The 23,918-nt window shown below is 37.9% G+C and overlaps 1 protein-coding gene across 2 annotated transcripts; it reads left to right on the top strand.

Annotated features, from left to right (window-relative positions):
- Positions 1 to 280: 280 nt before the first annotated feature.
- Positions 281 to 8,223, top strand: LOC142518520 (protein WHAT'S THIS FACTOR 1 homolog, chloroplastic). Of its 2 annotated transcripts, XM_075621307.1 has the most exons (3): positions 281 to 732; positions 5,183 to 5,353; positions 5,983 to 8,223. In XM_075621307.1, the coding sequence occupies exons 2-3, from the start codon at positions 5,302 to 5,304 to the stop codon at positions 7,143 to 7,145; spliced, it is 1,215 nt and encodes a 404-aa protein (XP_075477422.1). In that variant the 5' UTR covers positions 281 to 732; positions 5,183 to 5,301; the 3' UTR covers positions 7,146 to 8,223. The 2 variants fall into 2 exon arrangements, with proteins under 2 accessions (XP_075477422.1, XP_075477421.1); XM_075621306.1 differs by lacking the exon at positions 281 to 732 and having other exon boundaries at positions 5,081 to 5,353.
- The last annotated feature ends 15,695 nt before the right edge of the window (positions 8,224 to 23,918 follow it).

Raw genomic sequence — 23,918 nt, 5'->3', positions numbered from 1 at the left:
GTCCCAACCCCGACATCGCTGCACTAGTAAGCTTGACTCCCACATGACCCAACTGCTCTTACACACGAGTCGCTGTTTTGCCCGACTAAGTTACTCGTTCGCCTTGCTGCTCAGTAGCCAATAGCCATACATCACTTCATCTGCGGTATCCAGCTGCCAAATTCTTGTGTGTATAGTGATATGAGCTATCGCATCAAATTCAGAAGTTAATAACGATTTTTGAATTTAAATCCCTCGTGGGTTCTAAATGAGAACTCTTTTGATAGTTTAGTGCTGTAATTGAGGTTGTTTGGAAAAAAACGTTATTGTTTTTAGTTGGGAAGTTTGCTGCGTTCCTTAGAGATAGTATTGGTGGTTTTGTTGGATTTATTTCCTGAGAAAAGTGGCCTAAATTTGATTGAACATTGAACCTTTGGATGATTGGATATTTTGATTAGTTTGATAATGAAACGTTTATTTTTTATTTGGCTTGGAATAGCCAACTAGGGAAGAACTTTATGCACTTGAACTTTGATGAGGTGGGACGTGGATTTGTTGTCTTTCCTAAAAATTGAAACACATATTTGCCTAAGAAGTTGAAGCCCTACTGTGTGTGTGTTTAAGTGGGTCGATTGGCCATAATTTCCTCAAACTTATACATTATCTCGCTCTGTAATCTTAGTTTCGGAAAATTTTTGTTGAGTTTGTTGGTGTAAAACAAGTTAGAGCTGAGACTGAAGCTTCAAAGCAGGGGTACGGGATCGGCTCAGATTCTTCATTAAATCATTAACTCCGCTTTTATTTCTCTAAATGTTTACTCACATGGATTTCGATATCTACGTTTCTTTCCCGTACAAAATGATTCCTCAACGCATTCCACTTTTCAGTTAGTTAGGAAGGCGAGGATGTTGATTCCTGACCACCAGTTACCTTTATATGTAGCATGTGAGCTTGTATGCCATGCATACTCTCAGACACTTTGCATACAATAGCTTATGTATGTTCACTTTGCTTTGCATGTGTAGAACCCGGTAAATCAGATTACGTATAAGCCATGCATAATTACTATTATTTAAATTAAAAATGATTTCTTCTATATTATGGAGTGTTTAAAGCATTTTAAAATTTGTTAAGTCATGATCATTTATTTTAAATCGCAGAAGTTTGGTTTTATCTTTTCGGTTAAATACGCGAGACCGGCTGGAGTTGGAGTATTGAGATAAAATTAAATAATAAGAAAATATTCCTAAATTTAATTTAAACCAAGAAATAATTTATTTTAATGTAAAAGAATGTTTAAGGATTTATTTAATTAATTGGAGTTAAGTAGTAAATAAGTTCTTTTATGTCCAATAATTAATTAAAAGCCTAAATTAAAATGTGTAACCAATGTGGATAAATTAATCTAGACCTATTTTATTTAAGAAATCGTAACTTAACATGTTAGTAATTTATTTTAAGACCTAGCCATGCATGCAAGAAAATTGTTATCCTAAATTAAATTATTAATTCACTAAAATAAATAATAAGTGTTTAAAACTTTAAGGAGTTAAAATTCAATAATTAAGCAATATTTTTACCATACATTTGATAGCAATTTTCGGCCACCCCTCCCAATCGAATCATGGATGTTTGGCAACCCTCCATTTTTGATTCCCTTCCTTAACCCTTCATGGCATATTTAATTATTCACTTTTAAATCACCAATAATTAATAATTAAGCACTATTATGCACCTAATCAATCACTAAATTAGCCTATCTATTCCTTATTCTCGAGCAACATGGAAGGAAGAGAATCAATCCTTGTATCATTCCATTCCTCACTTGTAACTCCTACCATAATGCATTCTTGACTCCTTTATTTTCCATTTGACCCTCCCCTTCATTCCTTAGCACCTCCTTCACCCCTTCACCTTCGAAATTTCAGAAGAAAAAGGCTGAGAAAATCGTGAGTTGCATCAAGAAACATAAGAGAGAGAAAAGAAAAGAAAAATCCGTCTCCGCCGCGCCGTGTTCGTCATATTGATTTGTTTTATTCAAAACAAATTTCCAGGCATGTTTATATTGTTCTTTGCTCTTCAATCAAGTCCTATAAATATTTTTAAACATTATATGTTCATGATTCATGAGGAAAAACCGAAATTGGTCAGCAACTTTTCAAAAAAATCTGTGCAGTATTTTCTCAGCCACTTCCTTGTGCTTCACGGGTTGTGTTGTGTTTGTGATTTCAGGGACTGGCTCGGTTCCAGGCGCTCAAGGCTGCATCTAGACATGTTATAGAGTGTGTTAGGAAGATGATGGTCCATTGGTTCAAGGCCATGCACTCAGGAATCAAGACTTTACAGCAACTTTCCCATAGTTGCAAGTTGAGGCTCGATTTTTGTGCTTGGGTTGTCTAAGGTGTGTGTTCGAACCATGGCTGTCCTAGGGACTGTAGCCATGGTTAGAACCCTTCCTTAGCATGTCTAGGACGTGACCAAGATGGCCTTCCAAGGCTTGGTTCATGGTCCCATCGAAATTTTAAACAAACAACACAAGTGCCCCTTCGGTTTTCAGTTTCTGGTTTTTGTGTGAGTGAAGCTTCGGCTTCTTGAGGTTTGGGTGGATATTGTTTGGCTTCTAGCCTTTAGCCATGGTTCACACAACATCTCATGATGTCTAGATTGAGCCATGGTTGATCATATGGCCACTGGAACGACACAAGACAGCAAGCGATCCACACAATTGCATAGTACAAAATTTTCTTTGGTGCCCTCAGTTTGAGCTTCGAGTTGTCCTAGGTGTTTGCTTGAGTTGTGGTTGGCCAAGTGCCCTTAGCCATGGTTCAAGCCATACCTTAGGATGTTGGTAAGAGACTTTGGTCGGTGTTTCAAGCCCCAATGACCATTGGTTTTGCAAACCACGCAAGGAAACGCAGCTGCTGCCACTGTGTTATGACAGCAACCTTGTCTTCGGTTCAGAGGTCACCTTCGAGTTCTTGGTTGGCTTTTAGCCTATGAACTTGGACTGGACAGTACCTCAATGAGTTAGAAAGGTCATGTTTTTGGCCGTTTGTGATTTGGTTAAGTTTAGAGGTCGTACGAGAATTTACGGTGCAATGTGCCAAAGTGACTCTCGAAAGAGTGTTCTACGATTTTGGCCTCCATTCACATTTTCCGTGTATTACAGCCCTAGGGATATATTTTTCAGTATTTTAGGTGTATTTTAATCATGGTTAAACGATGGTTCAATGTTGGTTCGGGTTGGTACGAAGCCATGGTTGAATACTAAGTTTGTTGGGCGTAGTTGTCTCGTTTTTGGTTCGGTTATGAAGTCTTTGTCAAGTCAAAATTATTTGCATGTTTCTCATGTTAGAATTATGTTGCAGCAAGCCTGAGAACGATCCAACTCACTCGATAAAAACATGGTTATAATTATATTACGTGCATAAAATATAAAATGTTTATTTTTGAGATATATGCGATATGTCTTGTGGCCACCTTACGCTTATGAGATTGCTTCACCCATATCCAATCCAAGGGCTGTGATGATCTCTACCGCCCAGTATACTGTGGTTTAGTCTGATCAAACGTGCATGTTACGTTATGGGCCACTTGCGTAGAAACATTATCTATACAGAAAAAAAATTACGATATGATATGTTATGACAGAGCTCTATCGAGTTTATGTATGATTTTCAGATATGCACGTATTTATAATTACTCATAACATGATTTTCACCATACGCTTTATGATACGATATTTTTACGTTACACGAAATTGATATATTTACTTGTTATTCACGATATATGCATGCTGAGTCTTTAGACTCACTAGACTTGATTGTTGTAGATACTGATGAGGTCGAGACTGAGGGCGGGGACCAGTGAGCTAGCTTGGGTCGGCAGTAGTAGGAACCCGAGGACCTCATGTTTCAGTTTATTCACATTTTATGTTCAGACTCAGTTTTATCATGTTGAATTATTTTTAAGTTGTTATTTCGAAACACAATATTTACTTCCGCTATTACTTTAAAATTAAATCCATTTATCAGTTTATTTTATGAATGATGCATGTTACTTATTTAAAGAGAAAATTTTTAAATAATTCCGCAAATTTACAAATACGACATACGGGCCTCTACAACATGTATATATATTTGGATTAAGGTGTTGTCTGCTTTAATTTCTCCTTTTTCTATGTGCCATACAACTTTTCGTGTTGACATATGATTGCACTGACAATGTTTCCAAAGAATTTTGGTGGGAAATTCACCTTGTTAATTAATATGTAGAAAATATGGTAGGGAAGAACATCATTCCTTGTTAGTAGCCATAGAGTCATAGACCAATCCCTTGCATTTCACTTTTTTCCGCGGCTATCAGATTGATAAAAATTGTTGTCCACAAATTAAGCAGAATAATGACAGTGACCTGATTCGGTCATTCATGAATCAAAATTATTTCTTGCTGTCATATACATGTATATGAAATTAATTAAACTATCCATAAGCATACTTTACAAAATTGTAGACATGATTTGAATCGCCCTAAGGATATTTATGCAACGAAGAATTAACAAAAGAACACCTTCCAGAGTTTAAGAGTTGATGTCTCTTCGGCTGAATTAATTATTACTTATGTTTCTTGAAAATTGATATTAGAAATGCCCAGAGTACCGAAATAGCTTTAATTCTCCGTTCTCCAGTTTCCTATCCCAAATGTATTTTCCCCCTTTCCATTATTGCTTCCACCAAGTTTCATCAAACATAAGACCTAAGAAACATATTGTGAATCAAGTTGGCAAAGGAGCGCCACCATCGTATTAATTTGTGGCTGGATTAAGAAATTGATCAGCAAAAATTCATATTATTGCCTATCAATGCTCTGCCTTCTTTGATTTTGATTCATTTGTTTTTTTTAGATTCTTGTTGAATTTGGAGAAAGATTTTTTATTTTTTTATTTTTAAAAGAATCAAATTGTTGTGATTGGTTGATAAACATGTCTAGGTATAAGCGTTTATTTTTTTTATATTTATTAAAAATGTTCTTGTGTTTTATTTTGACTTTATTAATTGTAAAGTAGAGATTTTATTTTGATGACTTTGGCTTCCCGTACATTTTTTTCTCAGGTTTGTTTTGTTAATTCTAAATTTGGTTATAACAAGTAAATGGTTAGCGAAAAAAATAATTGAATTATGCTACCCTCCCCATGATCTTGCAGGACACTGCTGCTGCTATGGCGTCTGGATCTCAGAGATCTCAGATTTGGTCTAATATATTTCCTCTTCTTGTTGTTTCAACTGAAAATTCAGCCAATATTGGGAGAGGAAATGCGTTAATATGTTGATCCATCGATATACGAGTTTATTCTCTGCCAGTTTCGCCATCGATTGTATCATGAGGTCAACAAAAAAATATATGACCTATTTAAAATTTAATTAAATAAAAGGGATTTTGACTTTTTTTAAATCGAAAAAAAGAGTTGACAGCTGTTAATTAGGTGACTTCATTAATTAGCTCATTAATTAGTTGGTTGGATTTTATTTTTTCAAAAAATATTTTTTAATTGATATCGTTCCCTCCCAGGTTTCATTTAGTCCCGTTATTTTTGTGTTCTTCACGACAAAATAATCAAAAATCATTTGAAAATTTGAAGATTTACAGAGAAGTAAGTACTCAAACGATGTATTTCTAGATTTGTTTCAGTTTAGTTCTGGTTGTTGTTTTTTTTTAGAATTTTTGTGAATGGAGCTTTTGTGAGTATTTACAGTGCAACGTATTACGAGTTGATTGTGTGGATCGAGCAGATGAATGAAGTGTGCTGGTGTGAGTCGAGCATGATCGTATTTGCAAGGTAGTGTGTTGGTGAACACGTATCGAGGTGTACATGTGGGTCGAGGCAGTGTGTTGGTGAACATGTATATAAAAAATTAAGTTTTAAATATATTTAAGTAAATAATAGAAATGTAAATTACATCACACTCCCCTTTTTTCCCATTTCCTCGTTCTCCCTTGTAGGAGGGATCATGGCCCTTCACCAACTCCACACCAAAATCACAAAAAATACATTCATCTCCCATTTCTCTACCTCATTCCTCATAACCAAAATCCCCAATAAATTCAAGAAGAAACGTAAGGAAAAGGAGAGTCCACGAACTAAACTTGTTCAAACCCAACCTAATATCCTTCCTCATTTCGAAAACATCCTTCAGAGAGACGCCCACTACAGATTCCTCGCTAAAACTAAAGATTACCTCTCTAAACAGCCCTATCATGTCCTCCTTCTAGACGAAGCAGGAAAACTCCACCAGCAGCTTGGATTCCCTCGTGGCCGCAAAGTTTTGAAGTCCATTCAGCGTCACCCTGTCATATTCGAAACCTATCGGCATACCGACAATAAAATGTGGTTTGGGTTTACAGATTTCATGGATGATTTGCTGTCTACTGAACATGATTTAGTAAATGAATTAGAGCAACAAAGGGTAGATGTTGTGAGGAAGCTACTCATGATGTCTACAAATGGGAGGATCCCTTTGAGTAAAATTTATCACAACAGGCTTTTGTTTGGCATCCCTGAAGATTTCAGGGATAGGATAGGCAAGTATTCTGACCAATTTAGGGTAGTGGTCGAGGATGATGGAAAGAGAATCCTTGAGCTATTGCGTTGGGATAATTCGTTAGCCGTGACTTCTTTGGAAAATAAATTTCTAGTTGATGAGGAAAAGGTTAAAAAGGCATTTAAATTTCCGATCAAACATGGAAGGGCTTTGGAGTTGGATCTTGAGACTCAAAGAAAGTTAAACATGTTAAACACATTACCTTTGGTGTCACCGTATTCTGATGGGAGTAAGTTGGATTTATGGACACTGGAAGCAGAGAAGTATAGATTGGGAATCATTCACGAGTTTTTGAGTTTGACATTGGAGAAAAGGGCATACATACATAACATCGTGGAGTTCAAGGAGGAACTTAATTTAACAAAACATATATATCATATGCTTCAGAAGCAGAGGCAGACCTTTTATTTGGCGGGTACTGAGATGAATTGGTGTGTGTTTTTGAAGGACGCTTATACTGATAATGGAATGCTGATCGATAAAGACCCACAGGTTTTGTTTAACGAAAAACTTTATAAATATGCGGACATGAAAGAACTGGATGCTGCTAAAGATGTAGAAGACTGAGCTGCTGGTCAGTGTGGATTGAGTGTTGATGCAGAAACAATATCGAGAGTGTTAAGTGAGATATCTTGTGATTTGGCGGCAAGAGAAAGAGGTTCATCTAAGGCCTTTGGCAAACATTTGAACAGGGTGTTGTAGATTGCTATCAATTTTTTCCAGTTCGATATTGTGTTACTGCAAGTTATTGATTGGTTTTGTTCATCTTGTTGAAACGTTGCATGATTTTTGTACCAATATGGTTTGTGGTAACTGGGCTTAATACACTAGTCTTGATAAAAAGGTTTGAAGTTCCGATTTTTTTCTCTTCTTTTTTCATTTCCATCAAGCATTTGTAAGGTTCTTTAGCTTTTGCTTGAGATGTAATTTTTACTTTATTTAGAAAAATCTAGCTTATGTTTATGCAATTTATTCCCCTTAGGGCCAGTCTACTGCCCACCCTAGTGTATCAACATCCTATTGTTTACTGTTCATGTAGGATTTTAAATCCCTATTTTCCCTTCGGATAAACAATATGTGGTTTATGAATGACAAAGCCCATTGCAAAAAAATCTCAATCTACCTTTACTGACAGCGTGAAGGTCGCTTTATTTGTGGGATAAGAGGACAGATAGATATCAATGGGAGAATTAGTGTTATCTTTTATCAAATCGATGAAGTTTGCTAATATGGTTGTCAAACTAGCAGATTGTATCCTGAATTATATAGATAGATTGTGAAGCATTTAGAAAAGTGATGAATTCTTGTTTTGGGTTAGCTGTCACAAGTTTGAGCTTTTGCTGTGTTAATTTTATTGTAGACCATGTAGTACAGGTAAATTGATCAAATTGTCCAGATGCCTTGTGCAGCAGTGAATGCGAAACATGGAGTGATAGTTCAAGCTTTAGTTCCTTTCGGTTGTATGCATTGTTTTTGCAGGATACTTTGCAAGAATGAATGAGATTGATGTTGGCTCCGCATGGCAGAGACTATGCTCTCCAGGTGCAGCACAATCCTTGGCATGTGGGGCTCGGTGATCCAAGGTCCGGTTGTCTCCTGATGCTGCACAGCCCTTGGATCTATGTTCAGGGCCCACTGATCCAAGGGTTGTTGTGTTACACCTTGTGCGCGCAATGCTCTGACAGTTCTAGTGCACTATCAACAGGGCAAAATCATGTGTCTGAATTTGATTCCTTGTATGCACGAACAGAAAAACTTGAAACTGCTTTGTCTGAATTATTTGGCTCTGACAAATGAAGGATGTCCCAAATTACTGAGTTAAACGATTCCATTGAAGTCATAGATGATGCTAAAAGTTGTGTAGACAGAGAATATTAATGGATTAAGGTACGAACACTTGAGCATGGCTGACATATTGTATGCTAGATTACAGTATTTTCAGTTTCCTGCTACTGTTTTGGGCTGTTTATTCTGAGTTTTTGGAATGAACCTCTCCCAGGGTTCGATGAACAGAACCTTGGATACCTGAGTTTAAAAAACAAGTTGGGAAAAAAAGGCTATAAAAGAAATTGAACATACTGTTTGCAAATTGGTGTTTCGGATTTTTATAAATTAATTTATGTAAGTCAGAAAGAAGATTTTAAAATTTAATATCATCTTTCTATATGTTTGAAAAATTATGTATTATTGATATATATCGATTGGGTGTATGGTTTAAAAGATTGAATTAGTTCTTTGAGCGTGGTTTATAACTTTTAGTAAATCAATACACGCCCCATGATGTATTTGAATTTAATAAGTTGAAATGTAAATGTTATATGAAAATTAATAGATTTGAAATGACAGAAGCTAGTCATTCTAAATTCTTTTCAAATCAATACTTCTATGTTTATACTCTCTTTATCTATACTTGTATACTTCATATAAATATATGAGTTATACTTGTAAATTTCCTTATATATTCCTGCTTATCCGAGGATTTGTTTCTCGAAATGAGTGCTTGCAGAACATGCTTCGGGAATCAAAGGACATGGAGCTAGTGTTGGGGTAATCGGTTTTTTTCGTTTCCAAAACACAGCAGAAGTTTTCAAATTTTTGTTTGAGATTGAAATAATGCATTATGGTTTAGATAAATTAAACATTAATAGGGTGTTAATTATTATACCAGTTTGTCTCGAAAATTGCGGGACGTGCCAGGCATATGTTTGTGCCAAATGTGAATGATCCGATTTCGTTTATCAAACGTTGCGAGTCTCGATTCGACCGTTATTTATAGTTCCTTCGATATGGCTTCAAAATTAAACGTATAAACTGAGAAAAATAAAAGAATTATAGAGAGAATCCATAGACAATATCAAACTTAAATATGCTATTATGAATTGTGATCAACATTCTACAATAAAGTTGAAGAAATGAGAAAATATACTGTACTGCTTGGAAAATGAGAAATGAGCGAACAATTAATGATATAATTCTGCAGAGTTTTTGCTGTAGATTTGTTGGATGATTTTGTCGGGGCCTTTTTTCTGATTATTCCTTCTGCTTTTGTCACCCTCCACGGGGGAGTTCAGCCACATTCCACGATCTCTCACGTGGGTCGTGGCTCAACTTCTCGCATCGTGCTTTCTTGGACCAAACTGCAACTCTTTGTGGGCCGAAGGTTGGGCTTTGTTTATGGGCTTCTGAATTATTTTTGGACATAACAATTGCCCCTTGTAGCCAATTTGGCTAATTATATATTTAGCCCACTTTGGCTCATATTCAAAAATTGGCATGGGGGCCACATTTTAGATCACAGTACCCTTCAGAGTTTCTCTAGTAACAATCCTTATCGTGAAATTCTTATATTCTACTCATTTCATTCCTCCTTCAAATAGACAAGCCCAAACCCACATCAATCCTCAAAATTTGACCTTCACATAAACAAAATTTGATTCCCTCATTGTGTTCTCACTTACAAGTTATCAATTATTCGCTATTTGTCACCGGATCGTGGAGTGACCTTAAAGATCAACGGAGATAAAAAATCCACATGGTAGTGCCGCTGGCAAATCCAAAAGAAAATCACCAAGCTTTGATGAATATATCTGACAGGGGCTGATAATATATGTATAGAGTGTCATACACATTGAAAGAAAATAAAATACATAAGCTAGGGACAGTAGGTGTACGTTTTTACACTTGTTTGCCATGATTTGGCAAGTGTCTTTTCTGATGTGTACAGTTGGGAAAGTGGCTTGAAAGCCAAACTTTTTTGTTGGAAACATGTTGTTAACCTTATACATGCTGCTTGGGATTTGTTTATATGTATTTGTATTTTTGGCATTTCACATTTACAAGAGAAGCTCTGGAAAAATTTTCTAAAAACTAAACAAACGGCAAAAAACCTGTTTTCTTCAACATTGATGCAAACATGGCAGGTCAACACTGCTTTACCAATCAACTGTTAAAAAACATTTTTCAAACAATACTCTCCGAGGTTTCAAGATATGTCATAAACAAACTTCACTTTTTCATCAATTTGGCCAACCAACACAATAAATATTTCTCTCAAAATACATCAGCTACATCGGATTCCATGAGCAATAATTTTATTTATTCACAATTCTCCATCATTATTTACAAACAACTTCAGTGAGGAATGGCTTAAAAGCCTATTCCTCGCATATTTACAGAAACTTCTTAGCAGTCAATATGACAAAACTAACCAAAGTGGCTATCCAGCCTACTTTATACAATACTTCTCATGTATTCCATCTTTATGAACCATTTGTTTCCAACTGTCGATCTTTCATCTGAGCCGGAGCTAAGATTAAATCCTCCATTTGAAACACTTCTTCCTCGCTACCTCCACATTCCTCCTCAAATATTAATTCAGCTCCATCTATTTCCCACAACTCCTGAGACTGTACTTCGTTCACCAGCTGCTGCATTTTGGCTTTCCACTCGGAAATTGTAGCGACTTCCATCTCTTCTTTAGCGAACTCAGTCATTGACCTCTTTGATAAAAGGCCGGACCATGGGTCTAGGAGAGACCATGGCGGTGGCTTTGAAAATTTTTCAACTGCTTCTCTCACTTTTTGAGTATCCATATAGACTACTCCTTTTTGTCGATTCACCTTGTAGTCACGGATTTTAATAGGACCGAAAGCTCCTTCATAATATATAGCTTCTATGGCATTGGAATTAGATTGATACGGCTGCCAATCAGCCTGTATCACTTCCACCTCATCCCCTTTCCACATCAACAATAATTGGTGCATGGAGGATGGCACACAATGATTGGAATGAATCCAATCCTTCCCTAACAAAGCATGGAAGCTAGCACTGGAATTGAAAATGAAAAGGGCTGACATAGAGGATCGAGACCTACAGTAACATTTGCTGGTAAAACTCCCAAGGTTTTGGTGGATTCTCCAGTAAAAGCTGCCACAGAGACTTCTGTCGGAATCAAGTCTTCCACGCATTTCTCCAACTTCTGCAGAATTCTGTGGGGTAGAATATTGACAGCACATCCATTATCTATCAATACTTTAGACACATGTTTTCCTAACATGCGCCGTGATATAAAGTGGTTTTATATGTTTAGTCATTTCATTAGTAGGTTTCTTCGTAACCACCCTTTTCTCTTCATCAACAAGAACTCCAGTACAATCTTTTGAAACGTTATTCTGGACGGAATCTGTAGCAATTTCATTTCCCATAAATCCACCAGACCCAAACATTCTTTTGCGTTTGAACTCATCTGGTAACATTAATGATCCTGTGGCACACTCAAATGAGACAAGAATCTGCACTACCTTGAAGGTAGCTTTCTTGACCATGTTATTGTCTTCCTCCGACAGCAAGTCATCACCTTCTTCCTCATTATCTTCAGTAGCCTTCCTCCCAAATTTCTTCTTCTTTTTACATAATTCTTCCACTTTCAACCTTCGCTCTGTAGCTTTTTCTCTCAACAAACTTCTTTTTTGGGTTCGAGAAAGCGGCGTTGGAAACTTTGGATGTTCCACACGTCTCCATTGTCCATTGGGAGTTACCATCGGAGGAACAACAAAACGTGATTTCCTTTCATATTTTTTATGATCATTCTGGAATGGGGTTCCCTGAAGTATCTTTTGAGATGACTGCTGGTCATATTTTCTTTCACCATTCTTGACTTTAGTAGAAGAGCTTCCCTCGAGGTAAGGGTTCACTGGCATCTTGGCCATGGATTTCCCATCGTACCTTCCATTCTCCCTTCTGTAAGACATATTCCCCCGGCTGTAATGATGATCTCTTTCATGAAAGTCTCTGTTCTTCTGTCTTTGACATCAAATATCATCTTACTGGTTACCCAACATTTCTTTATAGTAACTCTTGGCCTGAAGGATCTGTTTCCAACAACATTCCTCTTCTCATTGATTAGAAATCGCACGTCGGTATTATTCACATTCACGTTGGCTACAAGTAAAAGGTGGTCTTCATCCACTATCATCGTCTCTTTTTTCTCAGGGAATCTCAGGATTCCCTTGTTGATTCTCTCTTGCAGAACATTTTTAAAAGCCCAACAATCATTAGTATTATGGTTGAAGGAATTTTGATACTTACAGTAGTCTCTTCCCTTGATATCCTCTCTGGTTGGTACTTTATGATCTGGGGGGAAGGTTATAAATTTTTCCTTCACCAAATGATCAAAAATTTCTTCAGTCTTTGATGCATCAAAGGTATAAGGCGTTTGAACAGGAGAAGCATTTTTTCTGGGAAATTCTTCATTCTTGTGCTTTAACAACGGGACTGTACGTGATCCAGAATTCACCACTTCTGCCAAGACGACTTCTTCAACTTCCTGGAAGTAAGAGCCAACAGTAGACTTCTTTTTATGACTTTCCTCACTCAATAATTCCTCATACTCTGATACGTTGGCAGCAAGCTCATAAACATCACGGAATTCCATCCCTTGGAGTTTATTTCTCAACTCAAAGCCAAGTTCTCGCTGCGCCATTTTCACATATTCTGATTCTGGAATGAAAACTTTGCACCTACTCCTCACTCTTTTGAATTAGCAAATGAAATCATTAGCAGATTCTCCCGGTTTCTGGACCACTCTCGACAATTCCACTATACTGATCTCAGGTATTGTTCTGAAAAACTGTGTATGGAACTGGCGTTTCATGTCATGCCAAGTCATAATAGAATTCCGAGGTAGTGTGACATACCAAGTAAATGCAGTACTAGTCAATGAATTGGGAAACAAACGTAGCTTGTAGTTGGAAAAGTTATCCAAATTTGCTAGTTTCCCACACTGTATCGTAAACCTCGCCACATGTTCCACACTAGATTGGTCATCTTCCCCTGAGTATAAAGTAAAGTGTGAAATGCGATACCCTCGTGGATAAGGATTTTTACGATCAACAACATCGGGGTATGGCTTGTGAAACTCCGGTCGGTTGATTGGCCTCACTTCTGAGCCATACAACTCTTGAATAACATCATGTACAGTTTTGAAGTCCAAGATTGGAGTTTTTTGCGACGGGTGCGGGGAATAATTTTCCCCTCGAGTGCTATTCTGCGAACCTGGAACTGAACACCCATGCATTCCCCCATCACCATACATCTTTGGATGCTTGCTAGGAGAAGTGACATCAAACATATTCCCTGCTACTTGTTTACCGTTACTGTAACTTTGGCGTTTTAGACCCAACTCATCTTCCCTCCTGTGTGGAGGAGTATACTTTCCTTCCTCAACAGATCCCAGGGTCGGTGATTCCTCCAAACGGCGATTTTCACCTGCTTGAGAATTCCCCGATCCCTGGCCTTGGTCTTCAGACAGTTTAGTTCCAGTTTCCTTGGGTTTATCATCTTTTGGTGACTTATTCTCTTCCTTCGAAGACTTCCTCCATTCCCTTATTTCTGCCATAAATTCCATCATAACAGCAGTAAAGGCTTTGGTCATTTCGTTGAGATCCCCACAGATATTTTACTCCATGGACAACATAATGTTTGCTGGAAGTCCATCACCACCAGAAAATGAAATTCCTTCCTTCACAGCCTCTTCTTCGAACTTGGGTACCAGTCGTTCCACTGATCTTCCATCATCATCGGTCTCTTCCTCATGTGAACGATGACCTTTCCCATGTGATGGAAGAATTCCTTAATTCTTCTCAGTACGCTTTGGAGGCATTTGGTCCCACTGGACGTGTCAATTTGTTTGTCTCGAAAATTGCGGGGCGTGCCAAGCACGTGTTTGTGCCAAATGTGAATGATCCGACTTCGTTTATCAAATGTTGCGAGTCTCGATTCGACCGTTAGTTATAGTTCCTTCGATATGGCTTCAAAATTAAACGTATAAACTGAGGAAAATAAAGGAAATAGAGAGAATCCATAGACAACATCAAACTTAAATATGCTATTATGAATTTTGATCAACATTCTACAATAAAGTTGAAGAAATGAGAAAATATACTGTACTGCTTGGAAAATGGGAAATAAGCGAACAATTAATGATAGAATTCTGCAGAGTTTTTGCTGTAGATTTGTTGGATGATTTTGTCGGGGCCTTTTTTCTGATTATTCCTTCTGCTTTTGTCACCCCCCACGGGGGAGTTTCAGCCACATTCCACGATATCTCACGTTGGGTTGTGGCTCAAATTCTCGCATCGTGCTTTCTTGGACCAAACTGCAACTCTTTGTGGGCCGAAGGTTGGGCTTTGTTTATGGGCTTCTGAATTATTTTTGGACATAACAATACCATTAGTTAATTAATCACTTGACACCAGCTATTCTGAAGTTAGCGGAGATAGCTATTGTAGTATTACTTACGGACGCTCTTCTTGAAATCTTCAATCTCCAATTGAGTCCACGGCTAAAGCGTTTCTTTCTCTTATAAATTGCACTAGAAAATTTAGAAGAAATTTATCGTTTTTTTAGATCAAAATTAAGAGGCGTTTCAAACACTATATTTCTTTTTGGTGTGGCCGAAATTATGAGAGCTTGAAGGGAGAGCTTTTCGAAAATTATGGAGTAGTGGAGGATAGGGTAAGTGACCTCCTTACTATATCTTGAACCTTTAACCTAATTTTCTTAATTTTAGGTTTAAGTTTCATGTCAACATTTTATAGTGTCACGTTAACAATTGAATCAAAATATATGTAAATTAAATTTTGTGTACTAAAACTAAACTTCGAAAATGAAGTAAATCTAAACTCAAAGTCAAATAAATTAGTAGATCAAAAAAACTATTTTTTTTTTATGAAAGGAATAACCCATCCCTCATAGATAGGTCCCCGTGGTTTTTGTACTGCATGTATCCTCGTAGAATCTTCCATTGTTGGCTGCCAACAATTAGTTTCATTTATTTATTATTAATAAATTTTCTCCCGCCTGCCATTATGGACGTAAAACCAATAATTAATACAGTCAAATAATTAATTAATTCTCGAAGACTAATATATATATACACACACATACGTGCATCCTTATCTGTATATTCCACACCCAATTATTAATTATTATATATATAAAAGAAAGGTTCATTTGTGTTTCATTGTATCAAAAGCCAATGAGATTTTCCAGTAACCCTACCGCTAAGTATTTTAGCAGACAAGAAGAAGTTGATGAGGATCAATACCCTCGCGACAACAATGAACATCAATGGAGAATTTTGTCGAGGCGATGGAACAGCCCGAACCTCAACCGTTCGATTAGTTCTTGTAACTATAGGCGTGATCGTGCTAGAAGAAGGCAGATTTTCCTGCGGTCTTACAAGTTGGCTTTCATTAAATCCGGCAGAGGGAATATGAGGACTCGGAAGCTCAAGAAATTCGTCGTCAAGTTGAGATCGGCGGTGATCGCAGCTTTGACGTTCGTTCGTCGTGGGGCATTTAGATCTTGCCATTCCAGATCGGCTACTCAAGTGATTAAATGTTGTTGATCAAATAATTAATTAATCTTTGAAAAAAAAAGAGAGAAGAAGTTGTGCAATAGTAAATTATGTTATATATAGCCATAATTCTCATGTTCTTGATTCTTTCATATTGTACAAAATTATATTATTTTATTTTGTTAAGGTACAGTGTTTTACATTTGATATTTTAGGCGATTTATTTGCTCATAATATAATTTTTTTTGAAGATGTAATGTGGAATGACGTTATATATATATATATATATAGTTTTAGTAGAAATATTATTTATCCTATATGGATAAAATAGTGCTAGCCAGTGTTTGCAAGGTAATTGACTTTTTAAAACTATTTTACGGTCTTAAAATTTAGGGAAAGCAGTTTTTTTAACACTAATTTTTCAATTTTGAGTTTTGGATTATTGAATTTAATTTTCAAATTTTGATTTTAGTATACTAACTTTTAGTATTCGGGTATTATGATTCCACCGAAAATTCACTACAAGAAAAATGCCATTTTAAAACTCTTGTTAAAGTCAGTGTTGTTAAATGGTCCGCTCAAAGACAACGATTTTTCACTGTTGTCGTAGCTACAATTAAAAACCGTCGCAAATGAAAAAGTGTTGTCGAAACTACAATTTGCGACGGTTTTGACAACCATCGCAAAAGATATTTGCGACAGTCAGTGTGGGGACCCGGACGCTAATCATCTTTTAAATCGTCATTGGGACTAATCTGATCAATTATAATAAACAGGGTCTAAATTTTAAATTTTTTTTTTAAAACGCCGAAGGTAATTGAATCAAACTCATATACATATCAGTATAAAAGTATAAATCTGATAAAACATACAAACATACACACTCAGGTTCAACAACTACTATCAAGTGTTTAAACCCTATCTCTAGTCCAAGTCCGTAGTCTCCACTCTAATCTCGATCTGTCTTCACCTCTGTGACCCTGTACCTGCCCCACCTGTTGTCAAGTACACATACAAACAAGACAACAGTCGGATAACTCCGGTGAGATATAAATATCCCAGTATAAACAATGTATTAAATGCATTCATATAAAACATATATAAAAGCATAACAAACATCAAAACATGTATCTAATCTAACTACATGAATCAATGACTCGTGATCTAATCTTATCTTATCTCAAATCTAGGGATCCCAATCTAATTTAGACTTTGGTATCTGTATCGAGTGTCTACGATAGACGTCGATCTACATCTAAAGCTTTTCGATACACCGTAAGTCTAGAGTGTTATCGGTTCTAAGAAAGACTAGGCGGTTCTGCCCTAGCTAGGCTGATCTGCCCTAGACTCGGACTCTGACTTTGTTCTAAGTCAATACATTAACATATCAATCTGATAATCTGCAAATATCAATGCAATAAATAAAGTATGTGATTTAGGGAAACTCAAGTCGAACCTAACTCGAGTTGTGCAATCCCGAATCAACATTTATTTATACCTTTCTTGCTGTCGATCTGATACAATCAAAGTCTTGATTCAAAGCCTGTCACGGTTCAATCTGGCAATGACAATATCAATATTCTAATCAAATCACAACATCTCTGTTTTATCAAATTCTGACAGTACAACAGTACAATCTTGCGATAATGATAATACTATATCAGTCTATATCAATTCCAAACGTTTACAATCAACCACCGTACAATCTAATATCAATTCTAGTCAATCTCATTCTGAAAATCATAATAATTCCATATGATATCCGTTTCTCAGCCTGACTTCGATTCTACGCTGTCTAACATGTCAAGAATAGCATATATGACGTGTATTCAATTCTAACATCATCATAATTTCAAAACATGTCAAAACGTAGTAAAACTTACGTCCAGTTGTAGCCTACGTCGATAGGAACACAGTACCGAAGTCAGATTCAAAATCAGACGGACGGATTTCTCGCAAAAGGCGTAAGGATTTTCAACACTTTCACGGCAACTTCTCTCGATTATCTTTTGAGGATTTCTGAAGAATTGAAGCTTGATACGTATATTTATATATTGCATGCAACCATAAGATACGTGGCATGATTTTTCATAAACCATGTCTCGCGCTCGGGCGGACATAAAGTTCCGCCCGGGCGCGCAACTCTCGGCCCTCCTGCGTAATTCAGCCGTGCTCGGGCGGACAAGGACTTCCGCCCGGGCGCGAAGTGTTCGACTTTCTTGCTCATCCATTGGCGCTCGGGCGGACAAAGACTTCCGCCCGGGCGCAACACTTCCGACCTACATCTTAGCTTTTCATATTTCTTTGTCCAATCTGGTCTCGGAATGGCCCGGATATAATTACATTAAAACATAATTAATAATCTCATATTAATAGAATCGAAATCTCGGGCATTACATTTCTCCCCCCCTAAGATACGATTTCATCCTCGAAATCACAGGCATTTTATTCGTATCAATAAGGAGTACATACAAAAACTGTATAAGAAATTTACATCATCGAAATAACTCTGGGAATTCTTGTCTCATATCTGATTCAGTTTCCCAGGTTGCTTCTTCTACACCATGACGAGTCCATTGAACTTTCACAAGTGGAATCATCTTCGTTCTGAGCTGTTTTTCTTTGCGATCAATAATCTGAATCGGTTTTTCAACATAGCTCAACGTCTCATTCAGTTCGGTCTCGTCTGGCTGAATAGCATGTGAAGCATCAGGAAGGTATTTCCTTAATAACGATACATGAAAGACATCATGTATCCCGGATAATGAAGGCGGTAAAGCGAGTCGATAGGCACGATCTCCTATCTTCTCGAGAATCTCATAAGGCCCAATATATCGTGGAGAAAGTTTCCCTTTCTTTCCAAATCTGACAACTCCTCTGAAAGGTGAAATCTTCAAAAATACTCGGTCTCCTACCTCAAATACCAACGGTCCTGCGTCGAACATTGGCATATTTGGCCTGTCTGTCTTGCGCTGCCTTCATTTTCTTTCGAATTAGCTTCACTTTTTCTGTCAACTCTGATCATATCTGGTCCAATCTCAGGCACTTCAGAGATATCATCCCAATATAGAGGGGATCTACACTTCTTTCCGTACAACGCTTCAAATGGTGCCATCTCAATACTCGTCTGATAGCTGTTGTTGTACGAAAACTCACAAAGAGGCAATGCTTCTTGCCAATTAGTGCTGAAATCTAGCACTACTGCTCTCAACATATCCTCCAGTGTCTGGATAGTCCGCTCTAACTGTCCGTCGGTCTGTGGATGATATGCGGTACTCAAATGTAATTTTGTACCGAGAGCCTGCTGCAAACTCTGCCAGAAGTGCGAAGTAAATCGAGGATCACGGTCTGATACAATAGACTTCGGCACTCCATGCAATCTGACCACTTCTTTGACATAGATCTCTGCCATCTGGTCAAATCTGTACGTCATCTTGTACGGAATAAAACATGCGGATTTGGTCAATCTGTCAATCACGACCCAAATCGCATCACAACCTTTGGAGGAACGCGGCAATTGCGTCACAAAATCCATGGAAATATGATCCCATTTCCATTCAGGAATGGACAAGCTCTGTAATAAACCTCCTGGTTTCTTTCTTTCTGCTTTCACCTGCTGGCAATTCAGGCATTTGGAGACAAATTCGGCAATGTCAGTCTTCATTTGTTTCCACCAGAATTGTCTTTTCAAATCGTTGTACATCTTTCTGCCACCAGGATGAATACTGAATCGACTGTTGTGCGCTTCTGACAATATCAGTCGTCTCAAATCTGAAACATTGGGCACAACCAGACGATTATTCACATACAAGACGTTATCACGTACCTGATACTCTGATCGATGTCCTGCTCTGACTATCGATACCGATTTTTGTATATTCTGATCAACGTTCTGAGCCGCTTTAATCTTCATAATCAGCTCTGGTTCTACTTGCACCGTATAGAGTCTCAACGGTCTATAATCTGTTTCAAATGCTAATCCCGACAAACAGCAGTCTTTTATCAAATTTGAAACACCAATCGTAGATAAGGATAAAGAACATATCTTTTGACTTAATGCATCTGCTGCTGCATTAGACTTCCCTGGATAGTATTTGATTTCACAATCAAAATCTTTAAGCAAATCAAGCCATCTTTGCTGCCTCATACTCAATTCAGATTGTGAAAACAGATATTTCAAACTCTTATGATCAGAATATATCTCAAACTTTTCACCATAAAGATAGTGTCGCCATATCTTTAATGCAAAGACAATGGCTGCCAATTCTAGGTCATGAATTGGATAACGGGTCTCATGTGGTTTAAGCTGTCTTGAGGCATAAGCGATAACATGCCCTCGTTGCATCAGCACATATCCCAACCCTCTGTGAGAAGCGTCGCAATAAACCATAAAGTCACCAGTACCGGAGGGAATAGTCAATACCGGTGCACTGGTCAACCTCTTCTTCAACTCCAGAAAACTGGTCTCACATTCTTCAGACCAAATAAATGGAGCATTCTTCTGAGTCAGCTGAGTAATTGGTTTAGCAATACTCGAGAAATCTTTAATGAAACGACGGTAATATCCCGCTAAACTCATGAAACTGCGAATCTCGGGCATTGATGTCGGTCTTGGCCAAGAAATTACGGCTTCCACTTTACTGGGATCCACTGATATACCATCTCCAGATATAATATGACCCAAAAATACTACCTGTCTTAACCAAAACTCACATTTCGATAGTTTAGCATATAATTTCTCAGTCCTTAAAATTCGCAATACAGTTCTTAGATGCTCAGCATGCTCACTCATATTCTTTGAATAAATCAAAATATCATCGATGAAAATAATCACAAAATCATCGAGATATTTCTGGAATATACGGTTCATCAATCCCATAAACACAGCTGGAGCATTCGTAAAACCAAAAGGCATGACAATAAATTCATAGTGTCCATACCTGGTTCTGAATGCTGTTTTTGAGATATCAGAATCCTTGACTCTCAGTTGATGGTATCCAGATCTCAGATCGATCTTGGAATACACCGAAGAACCTTGCAATTGATCAAATAAGTCATCAATACGAGGCAATGGATATTTATTCTTTATCGTTGCCTTATTCAGTTGCCGATAGTCGATGCAGAGTCTCATCGAACCGTCCTTCTTTCTTACAAACAGTACTGGAGCACCCCAAGGAGACACACTCGGTCTGATGTACCCCTTGGCCAGTAAATCTTCAAGCTGGTCCTTCAATTCTTTCAATTCAACAGGTGCCATTCTGTACGGAGCTCTAGAGATCGGTAATGTACCTGGTATCAGTTCAATGCTGAAGTCTATCTCTCTGACTGGAGGTAATCCCGGGATCTCATCTGGAAAGACGTCAGCAAACTCACGTACTACTGGCAAATCAGCCAATGATGGACTCGACTTTAATAGATCTACTGAATATACAAGGAATCCTTCTGCTCCTTTCTGTAACAATCGAGTCATAGATAATACGGATACTAAAGGAATTCTCGATCTAGAACCCTTACCGTAAAATTTCCACTCTTCAGCCATATCTGGTCTAAATCTCACTATCTTGTGGAAACAATCAACTGTTGCTCTGTACTTGGTTAGCATGTCAATACCGATAATACAATCAAAATCGGACAACCCAAGTACGATGCAATCTAATTCAATCTCATGCCCGTCATATTGTAGTACACAATGGTTAACCGAATTTACGGATATCAAACCCATCCCCAAAGGCGAAGAGACAGACACTACAGTAGCTAAAGACTCTACAGGCAATGCATGACTCAATGCAAATCGTTCAGAAATAAAAGTATGTGAAGCACCGGTATCAATCAATACATAAGCAGGGTAACCACATAAAGAACAGTTACCTGCCACAACGTCATCTGGTGCTTCCTGGGCCTGCTCCTCGGTCAAAGCGAATACTCTGGCCTGCTGTCTAGGAGGCTGGCTACCACTCTGGCTACCTCCTGGCCTCTGCTGTGACTGAGCTGGCGCTGGCTGAAATGTATGAACAGCAGCTGATTGTCTCTCAGTCTGTGCTGCTGATCCCGATGACTCGGCTTCCTGAGATCTTTGGGACCCTCTCTGTGGACACACTTTAGCAAAGTGTCCCGGCTGTTTACAGATGTTGCAACTACCAGTCACTCCCTGGAATTGCTCAGTTGCATGTCTTCCTCCGCAAGTCTTGCAATAAACTCCAGTGTAACTTTAGCTCTGTCTGGAACCACCGGAGCTAGAAGAACTGCTGCCAGGTTTCTTGAATTGCTTTCCCCTGGCTTTCAAAAATTCTTTCTTCCCTCCACTGTTGCTGCCACCCTCGAATCTGGGAGGTGATTGCCGTGGTCTTGGTGCTGGAGGCACAAATGAAGCCCCTTTCTGTCTCATCAGACCAGATTCTGCTCCCTTAGCTCTGTTCAGGGCGTCAGTAAAGTTATTCGGTCGCCCGGTGTTCACCAATGTGAAAATATCTGGGTTCAAGCCATTGATGAACTGATCAGCAGTAGCTTCCTCGCTGTCAGCCACATGTGGAGCAAATTTCAACAAGGTGGAGAACTTGGACACGTATGCTTCTATGTTCATCTGTCCCTGCCTTAGATTAGCAAACTCCGCCCCTTTGTCCTTCCGGTACGACACTGGAAAGAATCGTTGATAAAATTCAGTTCTAAATATATTCCAGGTAATAGTCGTACCTCTATGCTCCATGGCTCTCTTTCTAGTAATCCACCAGTCCTTAGCAACATCGTGTAACTGGTGTCCAATCAATCGAACTCGCCTCTCATCTGTATACTCCAATGAGTCAAAAAGCATTTCAATATCATCAAGCCAACTCTCGCATTCCACAGCGTTCTCTGTTCCTTTCAAGGTTGGCGGGTGAAATGACTGAAATCTTTTCAGTAACGTTTCCATTGGAGTCGGTGTAACATCCATTGGAGGATTGGATGTACTTCCCTGTTCTGGTACTCGTCTCGGAGGCATATCTGAGAATCAAATAGATTAACAACAAATACCACAATTCTGTTGCAATCCTCCTCTGATCATCTTACTGCTGATCTAGAATCAGTACTGATCCAATCTCAATAAAACATATTACTATATCAAATCAGATAAACAAGTAACATGTAATAAAGCAGTAAGACATGCTAGTATTCAAAAGCAGGAAAGAAATCCTCAATCTACACCGCTCACTAGCCTCTTCTATCTCAATCTAAAGGATCTATCGCTCTGATACCACCTGTTGTGGGGACCCGGACGCTAATCATCTTTTAAATCGTCATTGGGACTAATCTGATCAATTATAATAAACATGGTCTAAATTTAAATTTTTTTTTAAGACGCGGAAGGTAATTGAATCAAACTTCTATACATATCAGTATAAAGTATAAATCTGATAAAACATACAAACATACACACTCAGGTTCAACAACTACTATCAAGTGTTTAAACCCTATCTCTAGTCCAAGTCCGTAGTCTCCACTCTAATCTCGATCTGTCTTCATCTCTGTGACCCTGTACCTGCCCCACATGTTGTCAAGTACACATACAAACAAGACAACAGCCGGATAACTCCGGTGAGATATAAATATCCCAGTATAAACAATGTATTAAATGCATTCATATAAAACAGATATAAAAGCATAACAAACATCAAAACATGTATCTAATCTAACTACATGAATCAATGACTCGTGATCTAATCTTATCTTATCTCAAATCTAGGGATCCCAATCTAATTTAGACTTTGGTATTCTGTATCGAGTGTCTACGATAGACGTCGATCTATATCTAAAGCTTTTCGATCCACCGTAAGTCTAGAGTCTTATCGGTTCTGAGAAAGACTCGGCGGTTCTGCCCTAGCTAGGCTGATCTGCCCTAGACTTGGACTCTGACTTTGTTCTAAGTCAATACATTAACATATCAATCTGATAATCTGCAAATATCAATGCAATAAATAAAGTATGTGATTTAGGGAAACTCAAGTCGA

This window comes from Primulina tabacum, chromosome 11, assembly GCF_025594145.1.
Source record: "Primulina tabacum isolate GXHZ01 chromosome 11, ASM2559414v2, whole genome shotgun sequence".
NCBI lineage: Eukaryota > Viridiplantae > Streptophyta > Magnoliopsida > Lamiales > Gesneriaceae > Primulina > Primulina tabacum.
This window is presented reverse-complemented; position numbering and strand designations above follow the sequence as displayed.

Excerpts from the sequence above, each read along its gene's own strand:
- LOC142518520 (XM_075621307.1), top strand. The coding sequence starts at position 5,302 with ATGTTGATCCATCGATATACGAGTTTATTCTCTGCCAGTTTCGCCATC. Across the intron at positions 5,354-5,982 it reads TGCCAGTTTCGCCATCGATT|GGATCATGGCCCTTCACCAA; the intron begins GTATCATGAGGT and ends CCCTTGTAGGAG.